The 20,859-nt window shown below is 42.9% G+C and overlaps 1 protein-coding gene across 1 annotated transcript in view; it reads left to right on the forward strand.

Annotated features, from left to right (window-relative positions):
* The window catches only part of PDE11A (phosphodiesterase 11A), a 402,070-nt gene extending 387,504 nt beyond the window's left edge, over positions 1 to 14,566 (forward strand). Inside the window, exon 20 of the mRNA XM_020908326.2 lies at positions 13,799 to 14,566. Within this exon, the coding sequence (XP_020763985.2) occupies positions 13,799 to 13,957 (159 nt within the window). The 3' untranslated portion in view covers positions 13,958 to 14,566. The remainder of the gene's footprint in view (positions 1 to 13,798) is intronic.
* The last annotated feature ends 6,293 nt before the right edge of the window (positions 14,567 to 20,859 follow it).

Genomic DNA, 20,859 nt, shown 5'->3' on the forward strand with positions numbered 1-20,859 from the left:
TTTTACTAATCTTTTTCCTTATGTTTTAAAAGGTCATCTTCATCATATACCAAATTCCCTTAAACAATTCTAGTTTAACTCTTTCTATTCTGTCCTATTACTCTCTCTTCCTAGTCACGCTCTTTTAATTAATACTGCTTTAGAGAATGTATGTATGTGTGTATATATAATATTTATTTATTTATGGCTGTGCTGGCTCTTCACTGCTGCGGGGCTCCTCTCTAGTTGTATTGTGAGGGTTTCTTATTGCACTGGCTTCTCTTGCTGGGAAGCACGGGCTCTAGGGAATGAGGCCTGTCTCAGAGCTGTGGGCTTGGTAGTTGCAGTTCCCAGGCTCTAGAGCACAGACTCAGTAGCTGTAGCTTATCAGCTTAGCTATCCTCTGGCATGTGGGATCCTCCTGCACCAGGGATCGATCCCGTGTTTCTCACATTGGCAGGTGGATTCTCCATCACTGAGTCACCGAGGAAGCCCCTAGAATATATTTTAATGACAAACCTAGTTTCACCTTCCCCGTTACTCTTTCAGTAGTTTCTAAGTATTCTTGCTTATTTTTCCATATAAGTTCTGTAATTCAGTTCAAAAACAAATCTAGTTTGTCTCTTTATTGGGATAAATGATCAATAGCTGAATGTTAAATGAATGCAAAACTTACCAACATTGAAAAGATGAAAAATGGTGCCTATTAGGAAATTTTTATTCATAATATCCTGATATTCTCTTCTTTAAACTGAACCTCAAAATTTAATTTAAAAATATTCAGAGTATTCAGAGTATTGGTCCTGCTATCCCCAGACATTAAAAACTTTCCCCATATCTTGAAGTTTTGGGGAGAGTTAGCAATATAATAAAGAAGCCACAATAGCGTCTCTTCCCTCAGTTCTAAATGGTGACACTTTCTATGGACAAAATGCCAGCTAATGATACACCCAGTGGAATGTGTAAAATATCTTTTGTCGTATTAGTCTTTCTCCCCCAATCTTTATTATGCTGTAAAATTAAGAAAAAGTAGTTTCTCCTGCCATATGGAAAGAGACCACTAAAATAATAGAGGATTTTTGTCTCCAAGGATGTTCATCTAAAGACAAGCATCCCTCATGGATACTTTGGTTCTGATTCTCTGTTGATCTAGGGCAGTGGGACTCACAGGCTTTCATGGTTCCCTCCCTGCCTCAGATCTGAGCCCAGGTTGGTGCTGACATGAGGACCACCTTTAAACTCACAAGAAATGCTCAGGTATCATAAGATTTGCCCGGCACTCACCAAGCAGTTCATTAGTACAAATATCAGGTAAAAAACAGAAGAGCAAGTGTTAATAGGGTATTATAGAATCCATTCTTGAAGGTACCTTGGTAGTTTACTCAGAACACCACTCACACTAAGAGCAAGGAACTCCACATTTTTACAACCCTCTCTGACTCAATGGACAAAAATTTGAGCAAACTCCAGGAGATAGTGGAAGACAGGGAAGCCTGGCGTGGTGCAGTCCATGGGGTCACAAAGAGCTGGACACCACTGAGCAACCGAACAACAACAGCTCTCTCCCACACAGGTACCCTAGCCTTATGTTTGGAGAACCTTGAGCCCAAGGCTTGTGAGAAGTATACAAAAAGTACATAGGAAACAAATGCTTGCAGCTCAACAAACTAAATTTTTTTTAATGCTTCTTTTTGCACATTGAAATTTGTAAAAACAATAGATGATATATATGTCTATGGCATCTCAAGTGGCATAGTTTTACCGGGAAATATTTTGGTGAATGGAGAGGTAGATTGTTACCATGTGGCTGTGTTTTACTTATGTGTTCCAACCACCTCTTACAGGAGGCCCCATTCATCAAAGCCTATGGCTTCTGGGTCAGCAGCTTATTCCTTCCAAGTCCAGATGTTGCCTACACAATGAGCATGATTGATTAGCTACCAATGTGCTCTGAAAACACGACCAACAGGGTAACCTAGGACGATCTCCTAGAGGGGCTCATTATAACAGAAGAAGCGGTTCTCCCTGCTGCCGTGCGCGGGAGCCTCTTTAGGCTTGCCTATGATTTACTACTTAAAACCCTCATTTTCTTTTCCTGGGGTAAGCTCGAGTAGACGAGTCACAGATGAAAGACTCACTGTCTACACCTAATGTTTGGGAAGTGGTGCTGTTTCATTCCTTGGTGAGGCCACCTCCCTCCTGTGACTTTTTCCCAAAACAGTGCTGAGGACACTAGAGCAGAAAAGTTGCTCCACGGTCCAGACGCTCCAGTCAAGTGTGAGACACAAGTTGTCACCAGCAGCCTAGTTGAGATCCCTCAGGGAAGACTCCATAGGCTCTGTCCTCAGACAGCCTGCATGACATTCCAGCTCGCTGTACACTTAGCCAGGTAAACTCTGACCCTTTTCAGTTGATTTTGCCCAATCTCAGGTTCCTTATCTGTCAAAACAGGGTCAACATCACCCATCTCTGCACTGATGCGAGGTTTAACGCGCTCACATCTGGAGAGGCCCTAGGATGGCACCTGGATCACAGGACACATTCAGCACTCAGAAGTTATTAGTTCACTTTGGCAAAATGTGTTTTACTATCTGTCACTGAGAGCAAGTGGGTGGCCTCAGAACAGACCCAGCCCTGTTTCATTCAGTTGAGCACTGTTTATAAAAGTGTAACATGTTCCATTTGCCATAGGCCCCACCTCTCTCAGCTGTATCTCCCAGCCTATTTCATTCATTAACTTTACTGGCCTGGCTTGGGTAGACATTTGAGTTTAAGATGCTTGCCCTATGTTGTGGAAATAACAACGCTATTAATCCAAGGAGACTAAATTCCTGCCTCATTAATTCCTAATGTTAATGTAATTTATAAATATCAAATCTCCACAAAGGAATCCCTTGAGCATATAAATAAAATAAAAGTGAAACAAGTATCCTCTGAGAGATTAAAAAGAAAATGGAAAGAGAAAGAAAAGAGGCAGAGAAAATTGCAATAGAGTATTTTCTTTTTTACAGGCACTAATCTGCTTCAAACCTTGGAAAGAAAATGATCTCATTCTAAGTTATTAGTAGTACTGTGATTAGCTTTCAGGAGATTAGACATTGATGCTGCAAACATCAGTGTTATAACTGAGCTAGACTGTGCCCTTAGGATTCCAAGTATAGATTTGCCTCATTCTTACCCTGGATACGAGTGAACTTGCTTGCCCTCCTCAAACCAAGTATTACCTCTGTGGCTTTATCGTCTTTACTTACGATTCCTATCTGGATAACTCTCTCACATTATTTAGGTTTTAAGTTCTCAAATATCATTAACAAAACAGAAAGCTCTGACAGTAATTTTTGGCACTTGCAAAAATCAGAGAAAAAAATAGCAAAATCCGCTATTGCTGAGTAGATCCTACAGCTGTCACTGCTGTAAGGAATCTGCCGAGTTAAGATCACGTATAGAAAGAGAGTTTTCTCAACTGGAAAGAGAAGCTCACCTGATGTGATAAACGTGGAGTAATACTGAACTACCACTAAGGAGAAAGTAACAGCTAGTTGCTGTTTTTCCTGTCTGAGTTCATCTGATCATTAGGAACAATCCAGGCTAAATGAATGCCAAGTCACCCCAGACCTATGAGCACTCCTTCCTTGGAAGGCGAAATCCCATAGGTCTGCTGACTCGCCACTAGGGGAGCTGGCAGTCTCTGCTGGTGTCTTCTGAGTCCGCACAGCATGGGAGATTAAGACTCAGTAACCTTTAAAACCTTTTATTAAAGAGTCTATTTGACAGACTCTAGTGGTTCAAGGGAAGGCACTGGCACCCCACTCCAATACTCTTGCCTGGAAAATCCCATGGGCAGAGGAGCCTGGTGGGCTGCAGTCCATGGGGTCGTGAAGTGTCGGACAAGACTGAGCGACTTCACTTTCACTTCTCACTTTCACACATTGGAGAAGGAAATGGCAGCCCACTCCAGTGTTCTTGCCTGGAGAATCCCAGGGATGGCGGAGCCTGGTGGGCTGCTGTCTAAGGGGTAGCACAGAGTCGGACACGACTGAAGTGACTTAGCATCAGCAGCAGCAGTGGTTCAAGGAGAAGGGATATAAGTGCTAGCTGGCCCCTGACTCTAATGAACTTGGGTGGAGAAGGCTGACCCTTGAGTATTAGCAGCAACTTTTTTTTTTTTTCCCCCCCCCTCGGGGGTACTTTATTTTTTTTTTATTTTTTTTATTTTTTTTTTTTAATTTTTATTAGTTGGAGGCTAATTACTTTACATCATTACAGTAGTTTTTGTTATACATTGACATGAATTAGCCATGGATTTACATGTACTCCCCATCCCAGTCCCCCCTCCCACCTCCCTCTCCACCCGATCCCCCTGGGTCTTCCCAGTGCACCAGGCCCGAGCACCTGTCTCATGTACCCAACCTGAGCTGGTTATCCGTTTCACCCTAGATAATATACATGTTTCAATGCTGTTCTCCTGAAACATCCCACCCTCGCCTTCTCCCAGAGTCCACAAGTCTGTTCCATACATCTGAGTCTCTTTTTCTGTTTTGGCAGCAACTTTTGAAAAAATATTTATTTTTGGCCGGGCTGGGTCTTCATTGCTGTGTTGCAGAGAGTGGTGTCTACTCTCTTGTTGCCATGTGCAGGCTTCTCATTGCCGTGGTTTCCCCAGCACGGCCTCCAGGCACATGGGCTGCAGTAGTTGCCACACGTGGGCTCAGCAGCTGCAGCTCACCGACTCCAGAGTGCAGGCTCAGTAGTTGTGGCTCACGGGCTTAGCTGCCCTGCAGCATATGGATCTTCCTTGACCAGGGATCGAACCAGTGTCTCTTGCATTGCAAGGCGGATTCTTAACCACCTGGATCTCCAGGGAAGCCCAGCAGCAACTTTTTATGTTGGGAAACCCCTTATGGCAGCCACCAGTTCAAAGTCTAGTAAGGGATTTCAACCTTAAGTCATTCCTCCAGGTGACAGAGAACAATAAGGGACGACAGCCAAAGGCCCAGTGTTTGGAGCTCAGGAGCTCCCTCAATAAGTTTGAGCAGAAGTGGGAATTTGCTGGTTTAAGCAGCCTGGAAGCTTAGAGGTACAGCCGATTGGGTGGCATGTGGACAGATCCAGAGGACTCAAAGGCCATCATAAGGCAGATGCCCCCATTTCTCTGCCTCTAGGTAAGTATGTTTTGCCTTCATTCTCAGCGAAGCTTTCCTCACACATCCTGGCAGCAAAGAGGTCACAAGTTCATTCTAGGTATTATCACACCAAAAGAAAGAAGGAAAAGAAAAGTTCATTTCCAGTAGTTCCAGGGGAAACCTTGCAAGACCTTGGATTTCCTTGGCTTGGGTCACATCCGATCGACATCTCTCCATCAATCACTGGTGTCGGTCAGGCCTGAATGATGTGCCTACTCAGAGCACATGGAGTGAACTGACCTGAGGAAGGGCAAGGGGACAGGATCAAGCCTCTGCTGCCTACTGCAGTTCACTTATAACCCACTGCCAAAAAAACTTATCTCACGACTCCTTGATGCAAAGATCAATGTGTCCAAGTATCAAGATGGTTAGAACCTTTTGACACCTGCACAGGTAGCCATAAAATAGAGACCTACATCCTAACATCAATTCTCTCAATCAGGAATTGCATGTGCTACTAGTAACAGAGATCTGAAATCACAGTTCAGTTCAGTTCAGTCACCTAGTCGTGTCTGACTCTTTGCAACCCCATGGACTGCAGTACACCAGGCCTCCCCGCCCATCACCAACTCCCAGAGCTTACTCAAACTCATGTCCATTGAGTCGGTGATGCCATCCAACCATCTCATCCTCTGTCATCCCCTTCTCCTCCTGCCTTCAATCTTTCCCACCATTAGGGTTTTTTCCCATAAGTCAGTTCTTCACATCAGGTGGCCAAAGTATTGGAGTTTCAGCTTCAACATCAGTCCTTCCAATTAATATTCAGGACTGATCTCCTTTAGGATGGACTGGTTGGATCTCCTTGCAGTCCAAGGGACTGTTAAGAGCCTTCTCCAATACCACAGTTCAAAATCATCAATTCTTCAGCGTTCAGCTTTCTTTATAGTTAAACTCTCACATCCATACATAACAACTGGAAAAACCATAGCTTTGACTAGATGGACCTTTGTTGACAAAGTAATGTCTCTGTTTTTCAATATACTGTCTAGGTTGGTCATAGCTTTTCTTCCAAGGAGCAAGCGTCTTTTAATTTCATGGCTGCAGTCACCATCTGAAATCACAATAGCTTCAACAAAATAGAAATTTACTTTTCCCTCTGATAATAATAAGGCAAATAAGTCAATTCTAGGTTTCTATGTTATGGCATTTCCATAACAGTCAGAGACCCAGGCCCTGTTTATCTTCCCTTAGGACGTGGCTGCCATACTCAAGATTGCCTCGTGGTCACAAGATGGTCACTGTAGCTCTAACCATCATGCTAATATTCCAGCAGCAAGGAGGAGAGAGGGGCAAGGACAAAAGGATGCACCTCCCAAAAGAATATACTCTCATTTAAGAGTCTTCTCAGAAACTTTTTTTCGAAATTCTTCTTGCTCCTCCCTGGCCATTCCTAAGCTTTGTTATTGTTACTTTTTAGTCGCTAAGTCATGTCTGACTCTTTTATGACCCCGTGGACTGTAGCTGCCATGCTCCTCTGTCCGTGGGATTTTCCAAGCAGGACTACTGGAATGAGTTGCCCTTTCCTTCTTCAGGGAAGCTACCTGACCCAGGGATCAAACTCAAGTCTCCTACACTGGCAGCAGATCCCTTACCACTGACCAACCAGGGAAGCCCCTACGCTTAAGGGAGGCTAAAATGCTTCCAGGAAAGGCAACTAACAATCTCTGAGAGAGATACCACAGCCCTGGTGGAGTGAATGACTCCCTCCCCAAATGGGAAAGAAGTCATAAGGCTTTTAAACGCCCGTTGTGTTCTAGCCTGGGGGAAACCCAGCAGCACATGGTGCCCGGAGCAGGTACACGTGTGACATTTATAAACGACTATTATTAATTTTCCAGCCTGAGTCAATTTCACACTAAAGGTTTGTTTTAAAGGTAGTCTATTTAACGCGAATGTCTAAAAATATTTATCCAAGAAAGTCTTGGTTCAGTTCTGTGTTCACCATTATTGTTTGATTATTTGTTTTTTGAAGCAAGTTTTAAAATCTGCTGGAAGCCTCCTGTGGTAGTTAATACATTATCTTAAGCAATTTAATGCAAATTAATTTTTACACAACCTTGAGTTTCAGAGGCCACTGAACTGGGGAGGGAAGGAGTGAGGTTTAGGAGGAATCTGTCTGCTGCCTCCCATCTGGACCCCACAGCCAGCTCCATCTGCTCTCACATGTAGCAACTAACACTTCGGCTACTCCCTTGCCAAACACACCATGTGGAAGTTAGCTTATTTTTTTACCCAGAAAAATGGTAAAATGCACAAAAAGGTGTGCATTTCATGTTTTCTAGAAGACTCAACAGGATTATTTTAGTGTTTCAATATTCAGTTTTGTACTACAATGCTAATTTTCCATTCAGCTTTATGGTTCTTTTTTTGTGTTTGTTTTATTTCTGGATTTCGTTACCTTTTAATGCCACATTTCTCCTTTCCTAGTAAGGTCTTGTAACACATTCATATCATATAGGAGCCACCGAAAGGTTCAGGGTAGAGAGCAGCAAGCTCAGATGTGTGGTTTTGATTGACCAGGATAGATGCAATGAGAGTTCACTGGACAGGACTCAAGGAAGCAGGGAGCCCAGGTAGGAGCTGAGGAGATTAAGGCAGTGGAGAAGGCGAGGGTAGCCTGAGCTTGGGTGACTGAAATGGCACTAGACCGACACACGGGGACACTTTGGGAGTAGGATTGAGAGGACTTGGTGATAGTCTGGATATGGGGGAAGACAAAGATGTCATGAATGATCTGTAGATTGCTGGGCTGGGCGGTTGGGTGCAGACAGTAATACTTAATTCCCTGAGGGAGTAACCCTGACAGCAGGGTTCACAGGAAGGCAATGAGCTGAGTTCAGGACAATCAGGTCATGATCTGGCCTTTACAACACGATGGAGGAGTAGAAGGCTGACAAGCCAAATGGGATTCTTAGCAACCACACCATTGCAACATGGCATGTAAAATTCAGGAATATGGCAGATGCAATCAGAACTAATCCTTACCTTTGAGAATCAGGGAAGATTAGCAGTTCAAAAGTTCACTCATTTAAAAGTTGGGATTTGCTGCACAATTGGCCACTTCTCTCTGAAGTCAGAAACCTTCAGTCGAAGCCTTCTTGTTTCTTGGAGATGCTCTTTACGCATGTGACTGGCCAGTCTTGAGAATTCTAAAGAATTTCAGGACCTGCCACCACTTGCATGCATTCTTGCTTCTCCTGTTGAAGGTTTGAGCAGAGATGACACCAGCTGGTCATGCCACCAATGACTTTCCATTTCAAAATGCCAACCCCCGAGTGGGCTTTGACATTTTCATTGAGGAAGTTAAATGATCATGGTTGCAAGTAATCACATCTTCATTACAAGTATAATGCCTCAAACAAGACATTTAAGAGGGGCTCCAAGTCTATTTTTAAATTTTACCCCCCGAAATCAATATTTTTAAAATATTTTAATTTCTCTTTTCTCTACCATGCCATCATATCTGTTAGTTTCTGATTATTTCTCTTGAGTAGGGTGGGGATGGAGGAAATCAGAAAATACAGTTCTTATTGCCAACACCCTGGGAATATATGAGTCAACAATAGGAAGTAAAAACTGTCTTCTCTCTTTGGCCTTTAAAAAAATAAATAGCTCAGATAATTGCCTCAAAGTTTGTTTTAAAGGTATTAATGATGTAATTGGACATTTTCAGGTTCAAAGGAAGTCTGCCTTTAATTTGGTGGGGTTCCTCTCTGCCCCTTCTCAGCAAGAAAGTAGGAGTAGGGACTTCTAAGAGCACAGCTTTGTGTTGGCTTCCTCCCCTGTAGCGCATCTGCCTCCATCTATCCAGCAGTTGAGTTCCGAGAAGGGACTGTGGTCGGCTGAGAAGCACACGCCGGCCAGATGGTGGCAGATGTGGATCCTGGTGGTGGAGGGAAAGCAAGGCCAAACTCTGCCTCCCAGCAGCTTAGAGAGCTGCTACAAACACGGTCTCAGGAATTATGGTAGTGAGACAGAATACTGTATTCATTTCCCAAGGGGGTCATTCTGGGGTTGTTTTTACAGCAGGATTTTGTAGCAGGTCAGAACGTCCTGACCTTACTCATCCTGACCTTCCCCTGTCTTCCTGCCACTGCTTTGTGGGCAGAGTGGAGGAGGGCTGCTGTTCCCAGAGCTAGAGATCCAGAGATAGAGGCCTTGTTTCCACTCTCCCTTGGAGCTTATGGGCTGGGACCCAAGACAGAGTTGTTTAAAACCAATGACAGCGACTTCCACCGCTGGACCATGGTAATAGGGGGGATAAAACAGCAAAGACCCAAAAACAAACAGAAAAATACATCAAACAAGTTTTCAGACAGTGGAAAACAGCAACACAATACAGATTTGTGAGAAAGGGGAACAAATGAAACGGGCCCGCCAGCTGTCCCAGCTCACTCCCTGGGGGGAGTGACCCGGCCACAGGAGAGGGAGGAGCACCCAGGCAGAGTCGGGGGTCTCAGTGGGATAAGGAGGCAGAACCAGGAGTCGAGGGAGGCCAAGGGGGTGAGCGTTCCGGGAAGGGTGGCAGAGAAGAGACGCTGCGTGAGACAGCTCCGGAGATCTGCAGTGGCCTCTTGAGTCTTCAGTGCCATTCGCTCCCTGCACGTGAGGAAACTACTGAGGCTGGAAAGAACTAGCAAAAAGCAGCAAGCAGAGGAATCCTCAGAGTTCACACGGGCAGGGAAGTAGTCCCTGCTTCCACCACCCAGAATTTTAGAGAAAAACCTTGAAATATATGACGTTCTGGGCATAGTTCTCAGAAGATTACTGTCTTAATAGTGGGGCCAAATTAGCCCTAAAGTTTGCTCCGGAACCACCAAGGGAAGCTTAAAGACAAGCCTCAAAGGATCATGTTATTTCAAAGTAACCTAATGCTTTCCCCAATAAAACTGAGGGAGGTTTAAAGTAATGGAAAAAGAAAAATCCAGCACACATCCCCTGAAGAACAGAATGGCTACCCAATTCCAGTATTTTTGCCTGGAGAATTCCATGGACAGAGGAGCCTGGCGGACTACAGTCCATGGGGTCACAAAGAGTTAGACATGACTAAGCAACTAACACTTTCACCTTTTTTCATATATGTACATAATATACATACTTATACTGACATAGGCCTAAAATGTTTCTTGAAGGATACCCAAGAAACTGGTAACATCAGTTGCCTCTAGCAACAGAAATTAAATCTCTGGGGCAGGGAGTGAAGGGAGATGTTTAACCCTGTACATATTGGACCCTTTGTATTCACTAGACTACATGTCTAGTGAATGTATGACTTATTCATAAATATGGAATAAGACGTATGCACTGGTCACAAGTGAGCTCACAAGTGAAGCCTGACTGGAATCAGGAAGGACATGAGACCCCTCAGCCACCTGGCTGGACAGATGCCTTGGGCTGTGTCCCCAGGGTATACAGGGTCATATCAGCGACGGGCCACTGACAAGGTTGGGGAGCTGAAATGGGCTTGGGAGCCCCCAGGATATCCATCTGTAGCCCAAGTTGGGTTTTGGGGTCAGTAAATCCCTAGCCTACACTTGGAGGTGCACAGGAGTCACTGGTTTACTGCTCAGCTCAGCTCAGTTCAGTTCAGCCGCTCAGTCGTGTCCGACTCTTTGCGACCCTATGAACCGCAGCACACCAGGCCTCCCCGTCCATCACCAACTCCCGGAGTCCACCCAAACCCATGTCCATTGAGTCGGTGATGCCATCCAACCATCTCATCCTCTGTTGTCCCCTTCTCCTCCTGCCCTCGATCTTTCCCAGCATCAGGGTCTATCCCAATGAGTCAGCTCTTCACATCAGGTGGCCAAAGTACTGGAGTTTCAGCTTCACCATCAGTCCTTCCAGTGAACACCCAGGACTGATCTCCTTTAGGATGGACTGGTTGGATCTCCTTGCTCAGCAGATTTGGGTTTAAAGGGAGAGCGCCCCGAGGACTAGAACTGTTAGGTTGCTTACGGGGATATGTATTTCAGCTCAGTAGAAAGAACAACATTCTAAAATCAGGATGAAAAGGAAACTGGACATACCCACCCAGGGAGGTCATGAGTTTACTACCTCTGGACATGTCTAAACACTGACAGGCCACACCGAGGGATGTCACCGAAGGGACTCAGCATCCCATGGTGGATGACACCACGCACATAATGTTTAGTATCCCTCTGCGTGTATAGTCAGAGTGAGCAGAGGGTGACATGTCCCTTTTCTCTTTTGCTAAGAGAAGAGTTAGTCAAACAAGACAGATCCCAGTAGCATTTGCACAGAATTTATCGGGTATCACTCACTGATGAGAAGTTTGTAGGAATACCTGTATCTTTCTAGATACTGGGAGCAATTCTCTTGCTGACGGTACATTGCATGTAATCACCATAAACCTCGGAATTTAAATTTGTGGATCATGCCTTGCCTTCCTAATATTCTAATAGTTCCATATTCTCCAAGCTAACTGGATTTATGTGTAACAAATTTATAGTGCAAGAATTATTCTTTAAGATGAAGTTCCTGCTCCCTTTGCCGAGAGCCAGCACCCAACTAGAAGAAAATGATATTCCAGTATGGCGATTCTGTATTTAAGGAGAGTATGAAATAAAGAGAAAAAGGAATACTGAGAAATATGTACCACCCCCTCAAAAAATTTTATATTCAACACAAAGGAAGCAAGACAGAGAACAAAGAGCTAGATAAAAGAAAGCAATCTGTTTGGGGCCAAGCCAAATAAATTTAAATAGTTTTAGAAATAAATTGGTGGAGTAATTCGAATCATGGGCAGGTGCTATGAATGTAATTTAGTAAATGCTCGGGAACCTGCCAAGGAAGAGAAAAATGTGTTGCTTTTGAGATCATTTCCCAGCAGCTTCATAAAAGAAAACTGATTACAGGAATTTAATAAGTAAAACAGAGCCAGAACTATAGTAATCAAATGAGTTTTTAATTACATTTCATGCAGAAAAAAATTCCAATTTGTGCTCCTGGGATTAAAAAAAAAAGTTTAGAGAAATGCTTTTGTAGCAGGAAAATAACATAAACACTAATTTCCATAGGAATTATAGTGGTCGGTTTAATTAAAAGGCTTGATCAGAGCAAAGAGGAGGCAGTGCCAAACTATACTAAAAACCATGGCATGCGTCGCCCCCTCTCACACTATTTTCTAAATAAAAACTCTGCACTGAGTGAAAACAGGCACCTGCATTTTTCTCGTGATGTAAAGGGGATTTTGATGGCTGCCTGAATTATTATGCTGCTGTGATTTATCATCATATGGAATAACGAATACATCCAATTTCAAATTAGACGTCGTTGCTTGGTGTGATAAATATCACGATAATATGCTCTGTTTAGGGGATGTGAATGTGAAGGGGCATCACCTAGGCCAGGGTGGAGTGCTCACTGGTCAGCAGGCTCCCCGATTATTTCTGGACTTCCAGCCCCCACTTAACCTACATCTAGTTGCATCACACTTGGATCTCTGAAACTCCCCAGAGCGGAGTTATTTAGGCAATGCTTCAGGCCTTCCTAACACACTGCAGTCATGATCAGGGTATTCCGTCCTCAGCAGAAACAACTCTTCTTCCTGTTGGCGGACTTCGCCCTGGAGCACCTGCCAACCACCGGTCAGGCTTGAAGGCTTTCCAGGAGGCGTCCTACAATGGCGGTGGTTTAGTCACATGGTCACATTTTGTCTCCCTTGTGATGAATGGGACGCACCTGCAGGGAGTCTCCATGGGACTAGCGCTATAATCTGTGGCCACAGAACGCTGACCAAGGCATTTCCCGAGGCTAAGCCCTCACAGCTCCATGATCCTTGTTTTATTCATTGCTTTGTCCCAGTAGAGCGGTGATCCAAGATTTGTGAGGCTCGAAGTTTGTACTGTTTGGGAATAGGGGACCATTTTTTTTTAAATGATACAAAATTAAGTGCAAAACAGATATATAGAAGGGTCTCCTGCAAGTGAGCAGGCTGGATCCTGACCTTTCTTAGCCTTGGGGGTCGGTCAGCCTCTGGCCACACCCTACATTTTCTCTCCCTCATTTCTTCCCCACCCTCCATCTGTCCCTCTCTTCCACACCCCTTTTTCTTTTCTCTCATGTCTATTTCCATGCATGTTCTCATGGTGATCTGTACATTGAGCACAGTTCCCCGATCCTGCGCTTTAAAAAATGAGCTCCTCTCATTTCAGGACTTTACCTGGCCTTTCTCATTCAGGTGAATCCACCCAGAATCATCTATGGTAGAGCAAATGGTAGGTTTATTTTTGTAAAAATTTCAGTTCCTGGTCTATTGAGGTCCAGAGCCCTCCTTAGCAGGCAAAGATACACATATTAGTAGACATGTGAGAGCTGAATATTTTGTTTCCTATTTGATGTGAATTTAAAACAGGATCATAATCAAATTGGCTGGCGCCCCCTGGAGCAGTACACAGGCATCTGTCTTATTTTTTCGTTTTCTCTGTAAGTTCTATTAATACAACACAGTGATGTTAAGTGCATATTTGCTTCTTGTAAATAGGTCATGTTTACCAAAATAATCATCATTTTCATTGCTTACAGCCCATTTCCATTCTCCTCACAAGTGAAAGCTAGAAAATCACGGCCATGATTGGTTCATCTCTCCCCCACCCGCTTTTGTTTTCTTGTAGGCACTGGTGAAGGTCAATGTGAAACTGAAGCCGATGTTGGATTCCGTGGCCACCAACAGAAGTAAGTGGGAAGAGCTGCACCAGAAAAGGCTGCCCGTCTCCTCGACTGCCTCCGCCCACTCTGCCAAGGTCACGGAGACCAGGGATGACAGAAACTAACCCTCCAGGCCAGCCACTGCTGCAAAATGACTGCGCCCCGAAGAGCCGGCTTCCGTCCCGCACACCATTCTTTGGTTCCTTTAAGCTCAAACAGACATACAACCTCAGGGATGTGCTGAGAAGCATGCCTGGATGTTCACCTTGAAGCGTGGTATCAGCACAAAGGACAGAGGAGGAAGCGGGGACAACAGGCAGACTCCAGGACCCTCACCTTTCCCCGATGAGCACGGAGATTCTGGGCTGAGAAGATTCTGGGCAGAGGGCAGCTGTGGGGCCAGGACTGAGGATGGCTGGCCCTGCTCCCTCGGAGCTAAGGGGACACTGAACAGTGAAGGCATCATTAGCGCTGCTTCATTTTGTATATGGCTATTCTGTTTGTTACAAGCCAAACAATGCCTGCCTCTGCTTCCTCTCCCAACTCCCTTTTGTGCCAGACTGTCCCTAGAATCCTAATTTGTATTCTGTGGAGATATCTTATTTTTAATCCTAAAGCTTCTTAATGATAGATCAGAGCCTTCAGAATTGCCTACCTAAAAGAGACACCTATATTATCCTTACAAAAACCAGCCACTCCTAGTTTCCCCTAAAAAGGTCCATAGTAGCAAGACAGCAGATGTGTTTGTCTGATTGGTGTTTACACATGATTCGTAACACTGCATTGGGATTGTGGTCCCCTTTTTCAGTTTTTAGATTCAACCTTCAATGTAGATCAAGTCTTCTCCTAGCAGGAATGGATTGGTAGACTTTAGTTAAACTCTGGATGAAAGAAAATCTATAGGTGGATTTACCATGAGTGACACAAGAACATTCAGAACTATTTCCAACAGTGAGACATTTCACAGGACACAGCAGAGCCATGGAGAATGATCATTGACAACCTTTATATATATTAGAGTTCTCCTAGTGATGAGTTTCAGTATAAAGTCTAAGGTTACTGCCAGTGCCAACTGAAAGCCAAATGGAGAGCTCCCCAATTTTGGATTTTTCCTTAAGTGTAAAATATAATGCTTGAAAGATTAAGAAATAACAGTCTGGGCAGTGAACAAATATCCTACAGAAATCCAGATTTATAAAAGGTAAGAATGTGTGCATGCTAAGTTGCTTCAGTCTTGACCAACTCTTTGCAACCCTATGGACTGTAGCCCACCAGGCTCCTCTGTCCATGGGATTCTCCAGGCAAGAACAGTGGAGCGGTTGCCATGCCCTCCTCCAAGGGATTTTCCCAACCCAGGGATCGAACTCGGGTCTCTTATGTCTCCTGCACTGGCACCACTTACTACTCGCACCACTTGGGAAGCCCATAGATAAGAATAAGCTATATTAAACAGATGCAGAGATTAGAAAGCTGAGAGACTGAGGACAGGGTATGCCCTATCCAAAGTCCCCGCTGTGGGACTTTCCTGGGGGTCCAGTAGTTAAGAATCTTCCACCACAAAGGAACTAAGATTCTGCATGCCATGAGGTGCAACCAAAAAAAAAAAAAAGAGAGAAAAAAACAAAACAAAACAATGCTGGGCTAGAAGCTAGACTTGTACCCTAGCTCTGGCACTATTCACTGGATGGCTTTAGACAAATCACTTAACTTCTTCCTTTTTCCTCATTTGTCAAATGAGATTACACTAAGAAATTATTTTCAAACATAACTTAGCCTTAGAACTCTTCATTCAAATAAATCTTACAAAGACTCCCCAAGACATAAAACATCTAAAAGTCCAAGTCCTCTGTTTGAAGCTGGGTTGGGGGAGCCCTATGAAGCCTCATCTCCTTGATTACATACCTAGCAGCCCATAAAGGGCCTCTGAGGAATTTGAAAATCTCTGGACCGGATAAACCTTGAAGTCCATTCCAGTTCCAAAAAAATCTAAAATTTAAAACCACTTCTGTTCTTGTTGTTGCTGGTCAGTGTTAGTTATTAACTTTACTCAGAGAAAGAGGGGCCAAGTTCCACCAAGGACATTGTTTTCCTGGCACATGGTAGACATTGGGGAAATGTTTAAAGAACGGGTAAATTAAGGAACCAAAACAGAAGGGAACAGCAAGGTAACCATGAGGAAGAAGAAAGATTCTACATGATCAGAAATGGAGCAAAAGAAAATTATAAACCAGGCAAATGGAGGAAAAGAGGAGGAGGGGAACCAAAAGAAAGTGACTAACAAGAAAATATAGGACCCAATGCAGGTGGTAAGAGATGGCCAAAGGGAAGGTGAACATTAATCCAAACACGGAAAAAACGAGACTTGTTATAAAAAAAAATGAAGGTACGTCCTGTCATCAACTGCTCAGAAAAGAGAGATACTTGAGTAGGGAGGGGATTGACAAAAGAGAAAAGGAAGGAGTGGGAACCCTAAAAAATAATGTTCCCAGCTACCCTCTACCACTGTCTCCAGGGGGAAGACTGGAGAAACTCGAGGAGAAAATAAGTGCAGGAAAAATTGCCTCTGCAGAGCTGGTAAGAGGAGGTTGTTCAGATTTATGGATTTTATGAAGCCAGTTTCCTGAATCACTCAGCTATAAAGGAAAATAGCTTCTGCTGGGCTGTCTCCCTCCTTCAGGTGAGGAAGAAAGGGTGGGTGGAAGCAGGGACAGAGCCTGGTTGTGTGTCTGCAGCGAGAAGCACTGCAGGTGTTTCTAGCTGCTGTGTCACATCATGTTTGTATCACAAGCGGGAATTGAAAATCAGTCCATGTGAGGCAGAGATGGACCCACATCTGTCATCCTCCCCAACGATAAATAAATAAATAGCCCAGAAAGATGGATGCCAGTGTATCTAGAGCAAAATTTTAAAGCATGTGCTTTATGATAAAACTAGACCCAGGGTCCGATGGAGACTGCAGGCGGCTACATGCACTGTGGCTACCCTGAATGTTGATGCTGCATATTGCTGAGGGGAACGTAATTTATAGCAGAAACCCTCCGGCTTCCACTAAGGTTGAGTTTTCCTCTCATTTTCTTGCCTTTTTATTGGCTTCGCTGCACGGTTGCCAATAGCAACATCCACTGGTAGCAAGGGGAGTTCAACACCATTGCAATCTGCCATACAGTGGAGCCCTGACAATGTCAACCATCAATCAAGTGGCTGTTTGTAATTGCCTCCATCTATTTTTCCTGTCTCAAGGTATCTTTTCTATTGTGGGTCAAAATTCAGAAACTGCTGACTAATGCCCAGGTCTGTTCCTCCATGACCATGAAACAGTAGAAAAGGAGGGTAGCAGGCTCCCTGGAGCCAACAACCCAGAAGGTTAGAGGTTGAACTTGGGAGTTTGGGGTATTTTAAATCCCTTTTCTAAGTAATGTATAACTTCAGAAGAATTTGAGGTATGCTTGGTTACCCATATAATCTGCTTTCCCAAAACAGAAAAAGAGAAAATTTCCCAATTGTTATTATTAATATTTATTTCCTATTGGAGGAAGGCACTTAAATGTGAATCTTCTTATAAAACCTCCAACTGACCAAATGTTTGGTTCTCTTGGCATTTATGGTTGAAATGACTTCATCCTACTTTGTCCACGAGGTGTATTTTTCTCAGGCAGGCTATTTATCATTTTATTAGTCAGTAAGTGGATAATACATGCACAACCTACAATATAGCTGGCAATCCCGGCCAGGAGGGACAGCTTGGCAGACTGCAAAGGGCACCGCCCCAGTGCACAGTGGATGGGGCTCTCCCCGGCCTGGCTTGTTATCTTGGGACCCTCAGGTCTCGGATTTTCCACCTGTAAAATAAAAGCCCTGACTTTTATTCAGTTCATTCCTACACCAAAGGACCAAGCTGTGTTTAAAAATTTATTCCATGTAATTGTCTTATTCACTCTTCTCAAACAAGATAGGGATAAACAGGTCATCTCCTCCCTAAAGACAAAATAAAAAGTTACATACATGGAGTAGATACGAAAACAACCTTACCACAGATATGTCTGAGCCTGACTCAAATGATCATAAAAGACATGGTCATCAGTATAATTTTTTTTAAATATACCCTTTTATTCCATAAAGGACAGCTTTAGATTATCTCATAGCATAGATATCCCATAAATGGTAGTCAGTTTAATTTAGAATTTATAAAGTGAGTCAAAAGAAGTTAAAATTGCACGTGATTTCTGTTTCTGAAATCTGCAATGTCCACATATTTCCAGGTATTTTCTATTTAAATACCCATTGGGTTGGGTTAGAAATAATTGTTAAAATTTTGTTAGTGAAATAACTATCTAATATTAATGCTACAGGAATTCAGTTGCTTTTTTCATGTATCAAAATGTATCATATTTGATCCACTTACCTTAGGTCATTAAACAGAATCTGCTCAATTTACTTTGTGGTAGAATTATTTTAAAATCCATTCCTCCTGCTGACTCAATGAATTACAGAAAGATAAAATACAGTTTCACCTCCAATAATAGTGTGAAAAACTCCTGCCAAGTGGGACAGAAATCTAACAGATTAAGGGAAGATTTACATATAAAGAAAAATGTTTTGGCTGGAAAAACAATATCCAAAAAGGATTCATTAAAGCAAAAGAGTAAAACCTAGTTTGGGATCCTAAAAACTATGGCAGGGCCACTGCAGTGAAATTTCATTGTCTGCTTCAGAATAACAGTCTCTGAAACAGTTGTCATGCGCTGTAAAGAACTCCCAAACCTCACATGTATCAGGAAATTTAAAGGTTGAGTCTGGCTATAAGAAGACCAAAATTTCCTAAGTCTCATAAGTGAACAATAATAGAATAAAACATATAGATGGCAGAAGTGATGTGTCTGGGGAATTTCACGTTGAGCACTTGGACTTAACAATGCCTGAGGTCCTGCTTACATGGCTGTGTACCTTTTCCGCAGCTGGTAATTTGATGTTGTACATCTTTTCTAATTTAATTTTGAATGTGTTTACATATTTAGTCCCTCTCTCAATAGCACTAAAGATAAGTTATTCACCTGTGTAGCACATCTCTACTAATATTGTTGAACGTATATACTGGGACAAAAATATGTTTGTTTTACTAAGTGAATGGAGTATTTGCTGTAAAAAAAAAAATGTGTTATTTCAGGCCACCATTTATCTTTGTGCTCATTTTCTGTGTATGTGTATTAGAATCTCGATTATTTTTCTTTGGATTTAGATTAAATCATATTTAGATGAATTTTTTAAAAACACAAATAGCATTGTATGGAAACAAGAGTTTAGGTGTTGGCAAATCTCATCCTCTTGGGGAAAAATATTTTTGCCATTTTATTTTGATGTACAATCATCTAAAAAGGATCCCCTACTGATTTGCTTCTTAATTATTATTGTTTTACACAAAAGAAGTGAAATATATCTTCAACTGACTTATTGGACATCACCCCCTTTGTGTAGATTTCCCAGGCTGATGTGTCATTATAGGAATACTACATTATTAGACTGCTTGACCATGTCACAAGCATCTAATCCATGATTTTGAAACTGCTTTAAGAGAACTAAATATCTTTGTTTTTAACAAAATGCTTAAAGCTTAACTAAACCTCTGAAATACTCTTTATTTCCCTTGAGAAGGATGATTTAAAGGCTGAAAGAGGCAGGCATGCATCCAAAGACCTAGGATTTAAATTCTGACTGTCCATTTATCCCATTAACCTTATCTTCATCTGTGATGTCTGCTTGTGTAAGAAGATAGTGGGACAGCCCTGTCCACGGAGCATCTTAAAGATGACAAAAGGTTCTTAGAATTACTGAAGTTTTTCTGGAGGGATAAGAGTCTGCAGCCCAATGCAGACGAGTTCCCTGTGCCTGTTACAGATTGCTCAAATTTGCATGGGCAATTACACAGGGGGATCGCATCAATGCAGGGCCGCCAGCCACTGACGCCGTACAATTACACCGTGGCTTCGGTGCTTAAACTTTAAAATTCTTACACCATTGTGCCTGTTCTATTAGAACAAACTGCAGCAAATGATCCAAAGCGGATTCCAACGACTGGAGAGGAGGTGCTCGGGGGAGAGGAAGAGGTGCAGTCTGGCCCCTACTGGCCAGCTTAGGCAGTCACCAGTCCCCACACGCGACCGAGGCAACCACGGCTTTCTTTGTGCTTTGTAGTCCAAGGTCTTCAGGCGGAGCCAACGGTAAGAATTACCTAATTCACAGTAGGGCTGTGAGGATTAATGAGGGAAGTTAGGCAAAGCAGGACCTGGCCCTGGTACAGAAAGTACTGCGTAAACACAGGGGCTTAGAGTAGCTCTTTGTTTGGATGGTTGATTGATTCCATCAAATGCAAGTATCCACAGTTGTGCCTTCTCTGGTAATTGCATTTATAAACAGCAATCTTATTGTGCTCTTCCTAATAAGTTAATTTCGATAATAACACCATAAGCCCCCAAATATAAGGTACTTGATTTTAAAAAAAAAGGTATATCCAAGAAGGAAATCTAATTAAAATATTAATAAAGCTGGAACCACCAGTGAAAGGAGAATTCATGAGGTGAAATATCTTACCATCTGAGCATAAATGTTCCCAAGTGTTGATCTGGTACACAATTTTTCCTAAACTCTTAAAAGATTGAATAGATGCTCCGAAAAGTCAATCTATTATATTACCAATTTGACAAAAATTTATTATTTCTGCCCCCTTTGTGGTGGAAGATTTCGGGGGGTGGGAAGGAAGACGTAAGGGGACTAAACAAATAAGGGGGCTGGCTACATCCTGAAGAAAATGGCTTGAGATGAGAGGGACCAGACATAACAACTGGAAAATGGTTTGGCAGAAAGTCTTCCTTTATGAAAGAAATTGTCTGACCCCAGCTACGGTTGTTGAGATGTTCATAAATTACCAACGTTTACCAAAAGGAAGTAATTACATTTAGAGGGTAAATAAGAAAACATACTTTCCAACTAGTTTTAAAAGAGAATGTCAAATAGATTATACATAAAATAGGAT

The sequence above is a fragment of the Odocoileus virginianus genome, chromosome 13 (assembly GCF_023699985.2).
Source record: "Odocoileus virginianus isolate 20LAN1187 ecotype Illinois chromosome 13, Ovbor_1.2, whole genome shotgun sequence".
Lineage (NCBI taxonomy): Eukaryota > Metazoa > Chordata > Mammalia > Artiodactyla > Cervidae > Odocoileus > Odocoileus virginianus.